Source organism: Metarhizium acridum, assembly GCF_019434415.1.
Source record: "Metarhizium acridum strain ARSEF 324 chromosome Unknown scaffold_31, whole genome shotgun sequence".
NCBI lineage: Eukaryota > Fungi > Ascomycota > Sordariomycetes > Hypocreales > Clavicipitaceae > Metarhizium > Metarhizium acridum.
In genome coordinates, this window is record NW_027094018.1 from 993,272 (window position 1) to 1,005,693 (window position 12,422).

At 52.4% G+C, this 12,422-nt stretch overlaps 3 protein-coding genes across 3 annotated transcripts; 2 read left to right on the forward strand and 1 right to left on the reverse strand.

Annotated features, from left to right (window-relative positions):
* The first annotated feature begins 1,055 nt into the window (after positions 1-1,055).
* GAS4 (Glycolipid anchored surface protein 4 precursor) lies at positions 1,056-4,108 on the forward strand. Its single transcript, XM_007811779.2, has 3 exons — positions 1,056-1,540; positions 1,681-1,977; positions 2,034-4,108. The coding sequence occupies exons 1-3, from the start codon at positions 1,535-1,537 to the stop codon at positions 2,994-2,996; spliced, it is 1,266 nt and encodes a 421-aa protein (XP_007809970.2). The 5' UTR covers positions 1,056-1,534; the 3' UTR covers positions 2,997-4,108.
* Positions 4,109-5,082: 974 nt separating this feature from the next.
* acl2 (beta subunit of ATP citrate lyase) lies at positions 5,083-7,078 on the reverse strand (the record flags this gene model as incomplete). The annotated part of the gene is made up of 2 exons (XM_007811778.2): positions 5,083-6,111; positions 6,638-7,078. 2 exons carry the CDS (start codon positions 7,076-7,078, stop codon positions 5,083-5,085), a joined length of 1,470 nt encoding a protein of 489 aa, XP_007809969.2.
* A 3,178-nt stretch (positions 7,079-10,256) lies between these two features.
* acl1 (ATP citrate lyase subunit 1) lies at positions 10,257-12,362 on the forward strand (the record flags this gene model as incomplete). The annotated part of the gene is made up of 2 exons (XM_007811777.1): positions 10,257-10,721; positions 10,833-12,362. The coding sequence occupies 2 exons, from the start codon at positions 10,257-10,259 to the stop codon at positions 12,360-12,362; spliced, it is 1,995 nt and encodes a 664-aa protein (XP_007809968.1).
* Between the last annotated feature and the right edge of the window lie 60 nt (positions 12,363-12,422).

A 12,422-nucleotide genomic window follows, 5' to 3' on the forward strand; every position in this document is an offset into this window, starting at 1 on the left:
ATTTTGCTGTCTATATTTTATTATATTCCTAGGTCACTTGGTGGATTAATAAGAGGGTGCATTTTGGTACACACATGCAATAGGATCCATATGGTAAAATCCTCTGTTCTGCACTGGGGACTTGGTATCCATGAACCATATTGCCATCATTAACACAGCCCCCAAGTCCACGCCATTTGGATCGCGGAAGGTATTCAGGTTTCGTCAGAGTAGCTGAGTCCTGGCCTTTGTTGCGGTGACTTGGCGTTGTATGGGTCGTCGGAGTGGTCATGTCGTTCGGCTGGCTGCTTGTGCCGTCAACAGGCTGTTGAAGTCTACATTACAACCTAGGACCAACGTCGAAGCGCCCATGTTGACAAATTTAAGTGGCTCGTCCACTTAGTCGCTGACGGGTACATCTCGACCCATCTAACGGAGAATGGTACCTTGCTCTTGCTTGACTTTGGGAAAGTAGCGAGACGGAAGACCGGCGGATAAGAGCGTTAGGCTGTCAGAGTCCCAGTCGGCGAAATACACAGGCGGCTTGGCTTGGTGGCAATACAAGGTTATTTCGTGCTTGTTTGCGGGGCGCTCACCGTCATTGAAGTTCATGGGAATGGGCATGGGGGAAAAAAATTTCGGGTAAATCATGTCCATATCCATGTTGAATTCACCACACGGGGCACCTGGGTCAGATGGCACTTCCCCTGGACGCGGGATGATAAAATAATTGCTGGATCGGGTGTGGCTGAGCAACGTTGAAGGGGCCCTTGGTCAACTTCTTCAACGACGTTGGTGAATATCACGGTGGTTGTATTAGGTATCAGGTCCATTTAGAGCGTTGGACGGGTCAAGGGCGGCGAGATTGGACAATCATCGAATTGCGGGACGCAAGAAATGACGGAGCAATGAATTGTTCTTGACCCCAGGACCTTCACCCCTGGTCTAAATTCCACGCGCTAGCGTCGGAGAAATTGTGAACTGTGAATCCTGCATTGTGATAGGACAAGAGAGGTGTTGACTGTTGGCAAGTTGAGTGGTAGCAGCCGCAGGAACAGATGCATATTTGCATGCACGGAGCAGCCTGTGACAGTCTTGTGTATCTGGACGGTGAGTCGTCGAGCCCAGTTTCTCCTGGTTTCGTACTAGTGAGGAAATGGTCATGAGAGTCATGGCATTCGGTTTGCTTTGGTGTTTAGAAGTGGGAGTGCATGACTGATGTGAGGCAGGAGCAAGAGACCAGACATGACATGGACCACGAGAGAACCACCACTCCTGCCTATATGACTCCATCGTCAGTTCTTCACCGACGAGCCCCTGTCTTCTCGCATTCCTGCTCGTATTCACTACCTAGGTAGTTTTGCCTCAATGCAGGCGTACATTCATTTCGTTCCTTCCTTTGCTAAATGGTTTGCTTCTTTCCATTCCCCTCAAAGAGCCCCCTCAGCTCTTTCCCGCCCATCATATTGTTGCATTTTGCTTTATTTCCTCACTTTGACCAAACTTTCGCATCTTGATTCGTGTTCACCAGCATTATCAGCAACTGCATCTAACCATGCGTGTATGTATCGAATATGGCATTGTCCGGGGCCGTCGTGTTGTCGCAACCAGCCCTAAAAATTGTCATTGTTACTCGTTCGGATAACAAGATCGACAATCGCCTCAGAGTTCAAGCAAGGCTGACCACAAGTCTCATCTTAGATTCAATCCGTTCTCGTCGCGCTCGCCGCGTCGCTTGTCGCCGCCGTTCCTCAGCTAGAGATCAAGGGCAACGAGTTCTACAACAGTAAGACTGGCGACAAGTTTCAGATCGTTGGTGTCGCTTATCAGCCTGGTGGCAGTGCCGGCTTCAAGTTGGACAGCCCCGACCCTCTCAGCGACCCCGATGCCTGCCTGCGAGATGCTGCCCTCATGCAGGTCATGGGCGTCAATACTATCCGTGTCTACAACTTGAATCCGTACAAGAATCACGACCAGTGTGCTAGTATCTTCAATGCTGTGAGTTCCCACCTCAGCCGTGGGATTTCGTTGGTTGGCTGACAACGCCACCATAGGCTGGCGTGTACATGATTCTCGACGTCAACTCTCCTCTTGTTGGTCAGGCCCTGGACTCTGGAAAGCCTTGGGAAACTTACTATGCCGCCTACCTCAATCACATATTTGCAGTGGTCGAAGCTTTTGCCAACTATCCCAACACCCTGCTTTTCTTCTCTGGCAACGAAGTGATCAACAACATTGAGTCAGCCAAGTCCGTTCCCCAGTATCTTCGTGCCGTCACGCGCGACTTAAAGAACTACATCAAGCAGAATCTCAAGCGCCAAATCCCAGTTGGTTACTCTGCCGCTGATGTTCGCGAGATCCTTTGGGATACCTGGAACTACATGCAATGCAGCACCGATGGCGAATTTGACGACATGACGCGTGCCGACGTCTTTGCCTTGAACTCATATAGCTGGTGCAGCATCAAGGCTACCTATGAAACCTCTACATTTGACAAGCTGACCGAAGGCTTCGCCAAGTCATCCGTCCCGGTGTTTTTCAGCGAGTATGGTTGTATTGAGCCCCCTACCCGTTACTGGAACGAGACTCGCGCCATGTACAGCGACAAAATGGCACCCACGTTCTCTGGCGGAGTTGTCTATGAGTGGACATTGGAGTTAAACAATTATGGTCTCGTCTCGATCAATGGAACCACTCTCAACATCTTGGGCGACTACAATCGTCTCAAGGCGGCATGGGCAACAATTGACTGGAAGTCCGTTCAGACCCAGAAGGCTGCCAAGAAAGACATTACTCCTCCCAAGTGCGCCAATTCGCTCCTTACCGAGGCTGGCTTCGATTCCAACTTCACCGCTCCGGTCCCACCTCCGGGCGCCCAGGAGCTCATCGACGGAGGCATCAGCCCGAAGCCCAGTGGTAAGATCGTCAAGATCTCCGACTACAACGTCAAGATGACTTGTCAAGGATTCCGAAGGCAAGGAGATTACGGGCTTGAAGGTCATTCCCGTACCCGATGACCAGTTCAACATGGCTGGCAGCAACAAGGCTGAAACTGGCAGCATTGATGCGACCAGCAACCACACCGGCAGTTCTACCGATGGCAAGAAAGACAGCAGTGCTGTGCTTAATACCCCGATGGTGTTGGCTGCTGTGGTGCCTTTGATTGCAATGTTGTTTGTTTGATTGACAGCAGTTTAGATGCATATAATCCAGCGAACGTGTATATAGAAATCTGTGAGAAATGGCGAAGAGCACTAGGTTATGTCCCCTTTGCATTCTGTATACATATTGTCTGTTGCCCGAGTAACTCCTATAATTGCGCCATATATTTAGCTTGCAGTCCGTTGCAAATAGTAGAAGACTCTGACATCATGCTGTAAATTCGCCCTGTACTTTCGTTTCTCTACACCATTTACTTTGCCTCTGCTCCCTTTTCCTCGTCATCCTTCTCCCCGACCTTTTTAGCCTCCTTGGGAGTCTTGTCCGTCCCAACATGCCCACACAGGGGGCGCTGATATCCGTCGTCCTCGAGGGACACGTCTCGCGAGTAAGGAGTAGTGCACGCCGAGCCCGTATCGCAGGGCACGCAAAATTCGTGGGTGCCAAAATCGATGGCACGGCAACAAGAAACGCAGCAAGAAGTCATGGCTTATCCGTGTAGGGCTGCCCCGGGTCGTGGTAGTCGTCTTGATGTGAAGTAGGTATGTGTGTGTGTGTGTCTGCGTAGCGATATCCGACCAGGTTTTTCAGCTTCAGCTTAAAGATTAAGGTTTTTATTTTCATGAAATTGGAGAAAAAAAAAAAATCCCTCTCGCCTTTCTCATCATATATATAAGGGCACAAAAAAAAAAAAAAAAAAAAAAAAAAAAAAAAAAAAAAGTTCACCGGGAGGATTGGTCCCAGTCCAAAGAAAAAATATACGCGTCAACCACACGCCCTGTGAACATAGAGAAACCGGCCCGGTTTCCCACGTATCACTCCAGAAAAAAAAAAAAAAAAAATCACAGGCGAGCGGGCAAACAAGACGTCACGTAGGCACTCCCTCGTGACAGAACGGCGGCGAGCACCCTCGCACCTTCCGCGACATCATGCCGCCAAGAGAACCGGGCTATACATTGCGGGTAGGAAATCGAAGCTGTGCTGTGTTTTGCCGCCGGGGGGTGACGAGGGGGACGCCTGAGAGGCCCAGGGAAAAGGGGGGGGGGGGGGGGGGGGGGGGGGGGCGCGAGGGGAGCAGAATGAAACGAAGGTCGGGTGAAGAGAGGAAAATGTAGAAGTTGACACGTCACGTTTTGCGCAAAGCGTACAGGATGGAGAAGGCTGTTGTTTTTTTCCTTTCCGGGAGGGGGTTTGTTAATTAATGTACACGCGGTAGCTGCTTGGATTATGTTGGGGACAAGAAGAGGGGAGGGGGATAGGGTGTTTGCATTTGTAAAATGCTCTGGTTGCTTTAGGCTTATTTTTGTGGTGTTGGTGGATTATTTTTTCTTTTTCTTTTTTTGACGAGACATGCACGTAGCCGTTCAAAATATGCATCATGTGTGAGATAACAGGTGGCGGCGGGAGCGGCAACGAAGATGTCATGCATTTATTTGCAGGGGTGACACATCTTCAACTGGCGTACGGAGTATTGTACTGCATGGTCCGCGCGTTCGATAATGGACCACTGGCATTGTTTGGGATGGGATTAGATTCGGGGCAATAAGCAATACTTTTTGTTCTGGCATCTTACGATCCAATCATATCTGTATGTGCACGTGTGGCAATGAGAGTCACACAGCTACTAGGTATGCTACATGACAAGGCAGCAAGCACGATATGTAAGTGCATGGTTTTTGATTATCGTTTGTTTAGAGCCGTCCCCTTGCCCGTCTCGTAGCCCATACATGCCCCTTGCCGTCTGTCCAGGCAGCGGTCAAGGCCCAATATTGAAATAGCTCAGATGTCTCCGTAGTCTAGCTTGCAAAATACAACAACACGAGGTGCCAATTAACGTTACCATCTATGATCTTCCCTTTCGCTGCACACCCTATGTCCGCACAAAATCTCCAATCACCACCCCTATGCTTCGTATATCTTGTATATCTTTCGTCAATTACGTATTCAACCCTTGAATTCTTCGGCTTTGCTTTCCTCCCACTTGCCGGGGATGAGGGCCAGCGGCACGATACCGGAAACGTGCATCTCAGGGCCGAAGATCTTGGCGTTGAGGCCCAATTCCTGGGTGGCAGCCTTCATATTCTTGAGACCCTCCTGATAGTTGGGTCCGGCACGACGGACCCAGATCTGGACGTTGTGCTCCGTCAGCTGGGTAGCGTAGTCACGCAGAGCCCGGATGACACCCTTGAAAGTGCTGGCAACGTTGGTGAAGTTGGCAATGCCGCCGCCAATGAAGAGAACTTTGCCCTTGTCGGACATGGGAGCGCGGAGCATCAGGTCCAGGACCGTGCGGGCATAGTGGTAGGTCTGAGACTCGGTGGGAGCACCAGAGTATTCACCATAGTTGGCCAGCTCGTCAGCGAAGCCAGCAGAGGCAATGGCATCGGCATAGACGACAGAAGCACCACCGCCGGCAACAAGAGTCCAGATGCGGCCGTTGGGGTTCAGGACAGTAAGCTTGAGAGAGGCACCCGTCTTGGCGTCCATCTCAGCAATATAAGCCTCCTCCTTGGTCAGCTCACGACCGAACGGAGCAGGGAACTCGATGGGAGGACCAGCATCAATGTTGACCTTTTCGCCGTTTGCGGGAGCAACGTTGGTAAGACCAAGGGCAGCAGGAGAGCGAGCAATGGCCCACTTGACACCACACTCAAAGTCGGCAGTCTGGTCCAACTTGGCAGCCAAATCGAGGAAGTGGACAACAGCAGAAGTCTTGTCCTCGTTGGGAATCACAACCAAGGGGTTGATCTCGAGGTATGTGAACTGGCAATCAACGTACACAGCGTACAGTCGGCTGATGAAATCAACCAAGACATTGTGGACGCCCTTAGGAACCTCCTTGAGGAGAGATTCGGCAATCTCCTCATTTGAAGGAAACTCTGCAAGATCGACGGGAATCAACAGCTTCTTGGCTTTTTCATCGACATTGCCAACATCAACACCACCCTCGTGGGTGAAGAGAATCCAGTCACCCTAGAGAGGCGATCAAAAAGTTAGCATCTAACATGCCTAAAACGGAAATAGTAAAGAAATGGTCCAGTAGATATATGTGCTCAAACTAGGAACGCTCTAGAGTCCACCGTGGGCTTAGAACATAGTCGGCGCGGGGTTTAGGATTTGTAAAGGTAACCATGGACCCCCTCTGTTGTGACATCCGTTCGCCCGTCCGGCCCGTCCGCCCTTGAGCTGGGTAGTGAGCGACCAATGTAGGCCGCCGCCAGAACCCACTACCCCTTCCACATAAGATGGGCAGCTGCCGCTCTTTCACCGGCACACAATATTCAACGAAAAAAAAATAAGGAAAGAACCACCATTTTAAAATCCGGTTTTCTTGATTGCGACAAAAATGAGCAAATGCATGCCAAATGTTCTTGCTGGAGGGGTGGAATACCCTCGAAGCCACGACAGTGCCAGCGTGCCATGAGCCACAACCACTCGGAAGTCTAGGCCAAAATATGGACTCTTGGGCAGGATGGACAAAGAAAAAAAGTTCACTTACATCACGCTCGGAGTTGATGTTGATGTAGTACTCGGTATCCTGAGGGTGAGGCACGAAGGGCTCGACAAGGAACTGTCTCAAGACACCAGTGGTGTGCTCAACCTTCTGCTCCTTTCCAGCTCGCTCAGCAACCCAGGCCCTGGCTTCGGGCCAAGTCTTGTTCAAAGCCAGAAGACCACTCTTGCCTCGGCGCTTGATGAGCTGATCGGGCTTCGCGACGAACTTAGCATTGGGCAGGAGGAGCCAAGGGAAGGTGGCCTCAGCCTGGTCCAGGACATCCTCAACGCTGGCGTCCTCGGGGAAGTGCAGAGAGGCCAGTTTGGGAGGAGGGTTGTGCTTGGTTGGCGTAGGAAGAGGGGTGGGCTTGATGACGGGAGCACGAGTGAGGTGGTAGTTGAGGATGGCCTTGCCGTCGGCCTCGAGAATCGCCTTGGCGGACATGGTGAGCTGCGGCGAAGACGAATTGGCGTGGAATAGGAGATGTTCGGGGTGTCTCTGTCCTAGAGCGCTCGGTCTGAAATATCCTTCTGCGCAAAGCCGTTAGCAAGAAATTTGATTCTGGTTTCGGGAGACCTTGGCGGAAAAGTGCGAGTTGCGCGAATGACGTTGAGGGGGAAACACGTTGCTCAACACCTTGCACAGATCCGACGAAGTGGGTTGGGCTGCACATACCAATGCAGAGGCAAGCTCAAGCTGGACGTTGGGAGCGAAGCGGGAGAAAGTTTGCGGTTGCAATTGCAGACGGGGCAAGTTGCAACGGAAAAGAGATCCTGACAGGAATCCCGGGGAATAGGCCTGATTATCTGGAGCGAAGATGAAGATGGCGGAGAAGGTGTGACAGTCAAGGTCGAGGCCGAAGTCAGCTTTCAAAATTTTGGGCTCAGCGTTGGAAAGCTCCAGCCAGGCAGGATGCGGGCGGCGGCGGTGGTGGACGGAGCGTCTTCAAGTGCTGGAGTGCTCAATCGAGAGGGGCAACGGGAAGGAAGGCGAGTGCCTGTTCGTGCCTGCCGCAGGCCCCGCAGTGCATCAAGTTCAAGTCTGGGTCACTGCTGGAGGAGGACCAGGCGCGCCCACCGCCGACTTCACACATACATGGAATCACATCACTGCTCATGTGTGGTGCCACTGTTCGTCCAGGTTCTATCTGGCGACTACGGATTACGGTGAACACGGGGCTCGGAGCACCATTTCTCTGAACACTGAAGTGCGGTGAAGGATGCTCACGGCTTCATTGTCTTTGAGACGACAACCAAGCCCTGGCAGCAATGGCGGTGGGCTATTTTGGCGGGCATGGGCATACTGGCGGTGGCCCCAAGATGATTTGATACGAAGTACTCCGTACCACGGCGACCAAAAAAAAAAAAAAAGCATTGGGGTGACGCAGCCATCCCCAGCAGCTCTGAGCCTTAGCTCGAGTATGAGAAGCGATGAGACCACCGACACACGCAGACCGCGAGTACTCCGTACCGGTACATTCAATTCAGGCATGCCCCAGCGGTTGAGAGGTGCCAAGTGGGGGCCACTCGGGGCATCTGGCACAATTCAGAGCAGTTGAGGCGGCCCACATGAGTTCGCCAATTCCTGTCAGGACCCTGGCGGCCGGCTTCATTCATGAAATGGGCCCCCTTTCTGTTATTCCGGTGTCAACTGGTTTCCCAATGAAATGGGAGAGGCAAGTGCTGAGAATCATCAAGCCAGGAGTGACGACTGCAGAAGACTTGAGCAAACAAACCCACAGGTTGTCGACTTCAAAAGCAACGGGGCAACTCTGACGTCGCTGCGCGTTCAACAGACGGGCCAACAAGTCTGTGATGCCCGGATTCCGAGCTCCATTTCCCGTCGCAGCTCGCAGCACGGACGCCTTCTTCTGCCGTGTTGAATTACAGAACCAAGGCTGTGAACACCAAGCGGTGGTCGACGGAACAACTAAATAACTAATAGGGTGGGGGCCAGCATTTGAACTACCCTGCCGAAATGGAACGGATGTCGCATTCCACAAGAGACGACGATATTCACCCCTCCAACACCTCGTGCACTGCCATCATGCCCAAGCCACAATTCTCGCAGAGAGTCATAATCATCCCGCCAGCCTGCGTTGATTATGCATGACTTCCGGTCTGGCCCTCTATACTCATTGGGTAGTGAACTTGCAGCAGCAGCAGCAGCGTCTGAGAACGTCTGGCTGACCCCGAATAAGCGGGATAAGCATAAGCAGCGAGCGTATCTTGAGATTCAGGTTCGGGGTCCGAAACCCTTCTTGACGGGTGTGAGTGGAAGCGAGCCCGGGCATTATTCCCAGACATTGGGGACAGGGCACTGGTAATTGTATCAAGACGGCAAACCGCAGAAGCCCTGGAAGCCGTTGATGTTGAGCTTTTCCAATGGAATTCTCAAGTCTGGTGCTCGAGTGTCAGCCAGCGCGTTGAACCACCCCCCGAAACCGGCCTTGAATTTGGTGAAAGTACCGGTACGCGGGGCCACGCTTTTTCTGGGGCCCTCTGGTAGCTGCGGCGGGACAAGGGTCCGCCACTTTCACTTTCCTAGCCTCAATAGTCACCACCAGGACGATTCAACAGATTAACCAGAGTCGACCAGAAGCAAAACAACAAGGTGCCAAAGGGGACAACAAAATAATACCGCCCCAACTCATTTTTCGGGCCCGTCCTCATCCCATCAGAATCTACAATTCGCGGATGCCCCCGTCACTCGCACCGATACTTTGACGCACTGCTCCGCTTTCGAAGTTGTACCCGTCTGGGAGAGGTTGGAGCTTGGGAAGCCCGGGCTTGACAGTTCACAGTTGCGCAAGGTTGGACCGTACGTCTGGAGCTGTTCAGAAAAAGTTGCTTCATTCGTCCTCGCTTCAAAGCCTCCGCGCATGACAAGGCAGTAGGAATTGCAGATCGTGCCAGGGAATAACAGTTACCACGTCAATCGGTAAGTTTGTTTGATTTTTTTTAACGTGCATTCCCCCCAGGTCGCGTCGCCGTGACGGACAAATGCCACCTCCGGTAGACGGTGGGTGCTGGACGCCTGGTACTCTGGAGCTGTTGTGTCGGCTGGCTTCTGCAGGGTCGGATCTGCTGGCCCACAACATACCTAGGTACCTAGGTACCTACTAGGTATTCTAGCTGGCCCAGCCTGCTTGAGTAACCCGCAGACGATTGACTTCAGAGCATGGAAGCAACAGCGCCCGCCAACGGCGGTGCGGGCAGGCAGTGCACCACCACACACACTTCAGCGCTGAGGAGCCTGGCAGCTCTGTTAGTCTCTGCGCGCCCAGGCAGTCGTTTCACTATTCAGCATCCAGGAAGCTCATCTTGCGCTCTCACTCTTCTCTCCTGAAATTCCACCTTCTTCTTCCTCCATCCCCCCATTGACTTTACCGTCTTGGAATCTCTCGCCGCTTCCCCCCTCTCTTCATCTCACCATCTCCCTTTTGCAATTGCAAAATCTTCCAGCGGGTTCGCACAGCTGTGCCGCAATAAAGCTGTACTAGTTGCTGACCATAACTCACCAGTGGCCCGCACCAGAAAATCACCTACTTCTCCCCGCCGTCACCACTTTCTCGTCTTCCATCATCCCACGTTCCTGACACGGACGACATTCACGTCCAGCCATGGCTCAAATGACGAACAATGGCAACAATGGCGCCAATGGCGTCAAAGGCCTGCTCTCTGCCAACGACCATATTCAGCGTTTCGCTGCTCCTAGCCGACCACTGAGCCCTCTTCCTGAGCACGCTCTCTTCAACGACAAGACCCGATGCTTTGTCTATGGTCTCCAGCCTCGTGCCGTCCAGGGCATGCTGGACTTCGACTTCATCTGCAAGCGCAAGACTCCTTCGGTTGCTGGTATTATCTATACTTTTGGCGGTCAGTTTGTTAGCAAGATGTACTGGGGCACCAGCGAGACCTTGCTGCCTGTCTACCAGCAGGTTGACAAGGCCATGGCCAAGCACCCCGACGTTGACGTCGTCGTCAATTTTGCTTCTTCCCGAAGCGTCTACAGCTCTACCATGGAGCTCATGCAGTACCCTCAGATCAAGACCATTGCCATCATTGCTGAGGGTGTTCCAGAGCGAGTAAGTTTCTGTACCTGATGGGGTGTTGACTGTCTTCTCTCTCAAAATGTTGAAGCCGTTACCCCACCAAAATCCCAACTCGCGTCATGTCTTTTGCTAACAATGTGATAGCGAGCTCGTGAGATTGCCCATGTTGCCAAGAAGAAGGGTGTCACTATTATTGGCCCTGCTACTGTTGGTGGTATCAAGCCTGGCAGTTTCAAGATTGGAAACACTGGCGGTATGATGGATAACATTGTTGCCTCCAAGCTCTACCGCAAGGGCTCCGTCGGCTATGTCTCCAAGTCTGGTGGCATGTCCAACGAGCTAAACAACATTATTTCCCAGAACACCGATGGTGTTTACGAGGGTATTGCTATTGGTGGTGACAGGTACCCTGGAACCACCTTCATTGACCACATGCTGCGATATCAGGCCGACCCCGACTGCAAGATTCTGGTCTTGCTTGGTGAAGTAGGTGGTGTTGAAGAGTACAAGGTCATTGAGGCCGTCAAGCAGGGCATCATTACCAAACCCATTGTCGCTTGGGCCATTGGTACTTGTGCCAGCATGTTCAAGACCGAGGTCCAGTTCGGTCATGCTGGTTCTTTCGCCAACTCTCAGCGCGAGACCGCCGCCACCAAAAACAAGAGTATGCGCGAGGCTGGTTTCCACGTCCCCAACACCTTTGAGGAGATGCCTGCTGTTCTCAAGCAAGTCTACGACAAGCTTGTCAAGCAGGGCACAATTGTGCCCCAGCCCGAACCCGTTGTTCCCAAGATTCCCATCGACTACTCTTGGGCCCAGGAGCTGGGTCTGATCCGAAAGCCCGCTGCCTTCATCTCCACCATTTCCGATGATCGAGGCCAAGAGCTCCTCTACGCTGGCATGCCTATCTCCGACGTCTTCAAGGAGGATATCGGCATCGGTGGTGTCATGTCCCTGCTATGGTTCCGTCGCCGTCTACCTGACTACGCCTCCAAGTTCCTCGAAATGGTTCTCATGCTCACTGCTGACCATGGTCCTGCCGTGTCTGGTGCCATGAACACCATTATTACTACTCGTGCCGGCAAGGACCTGATCAGTGCTCTTGTTTCTGGTCTGTTGACCATAGGCTCCCGGTTTGGTGGCGCCTTGGATGGTGCTGCTGAAGAATTCACCCGTGCCTTTGATAAGGGTCTGAGCCCTAGAGAGTTTGTCGACAGCATGCGCAAGGCCAACAAGCTCATCCCCGGTATTGGCCACAGAGTCAAGTCCCGCAACAACCCTGATTTGCGTGTCGAGCTGGTCAAGGAGTATGTTTTGTCCAAGTTCCCCAGCCACAAACTGCTTGACTACGCTCTTGCTGTTGAGACTGTTACCACTTCCAAGAAGGACAATCTGATTCTCAACGTTGACGGCTGCATTGCTGTCTGCTTTGTTGATCTACTCCGCAACTGTGGTGCTTTCTCCACCGAGGAGGCCGAAGACTATCTCGGAATGGGTGTTCTCAACGGTCTCTTCGTCCTTGGCCGAAGCATTGGTCTTATTGCACACTACCTCGACCAGAAGAGATTGCGCACCGGTCTGTACCGCCACCCCTGGGATGATATTACGTACTTGTTGCCCAACCTCCGCGAAGGCCGGCCTGGCGCCGAGGGCAGAGTGGAGGTTCAGATGTAAGGTGCCGAAAAGGAATTATGCTATGAGCGCGGGGTCTCTTTTTAAACGTGCATTTGATTG

Excerpts from the sequence above, each read along its gene's own strand:
- GAS4 (XM_007811779.2), top strand. Across the intron at positions 1,978-2,033 it reads GTGCTAGTATCTTCAATGCT|GCTGGCGTGTACATGATTCT; the intron begins GTGAGTTCCCAC and ends ACGCCACCATAG.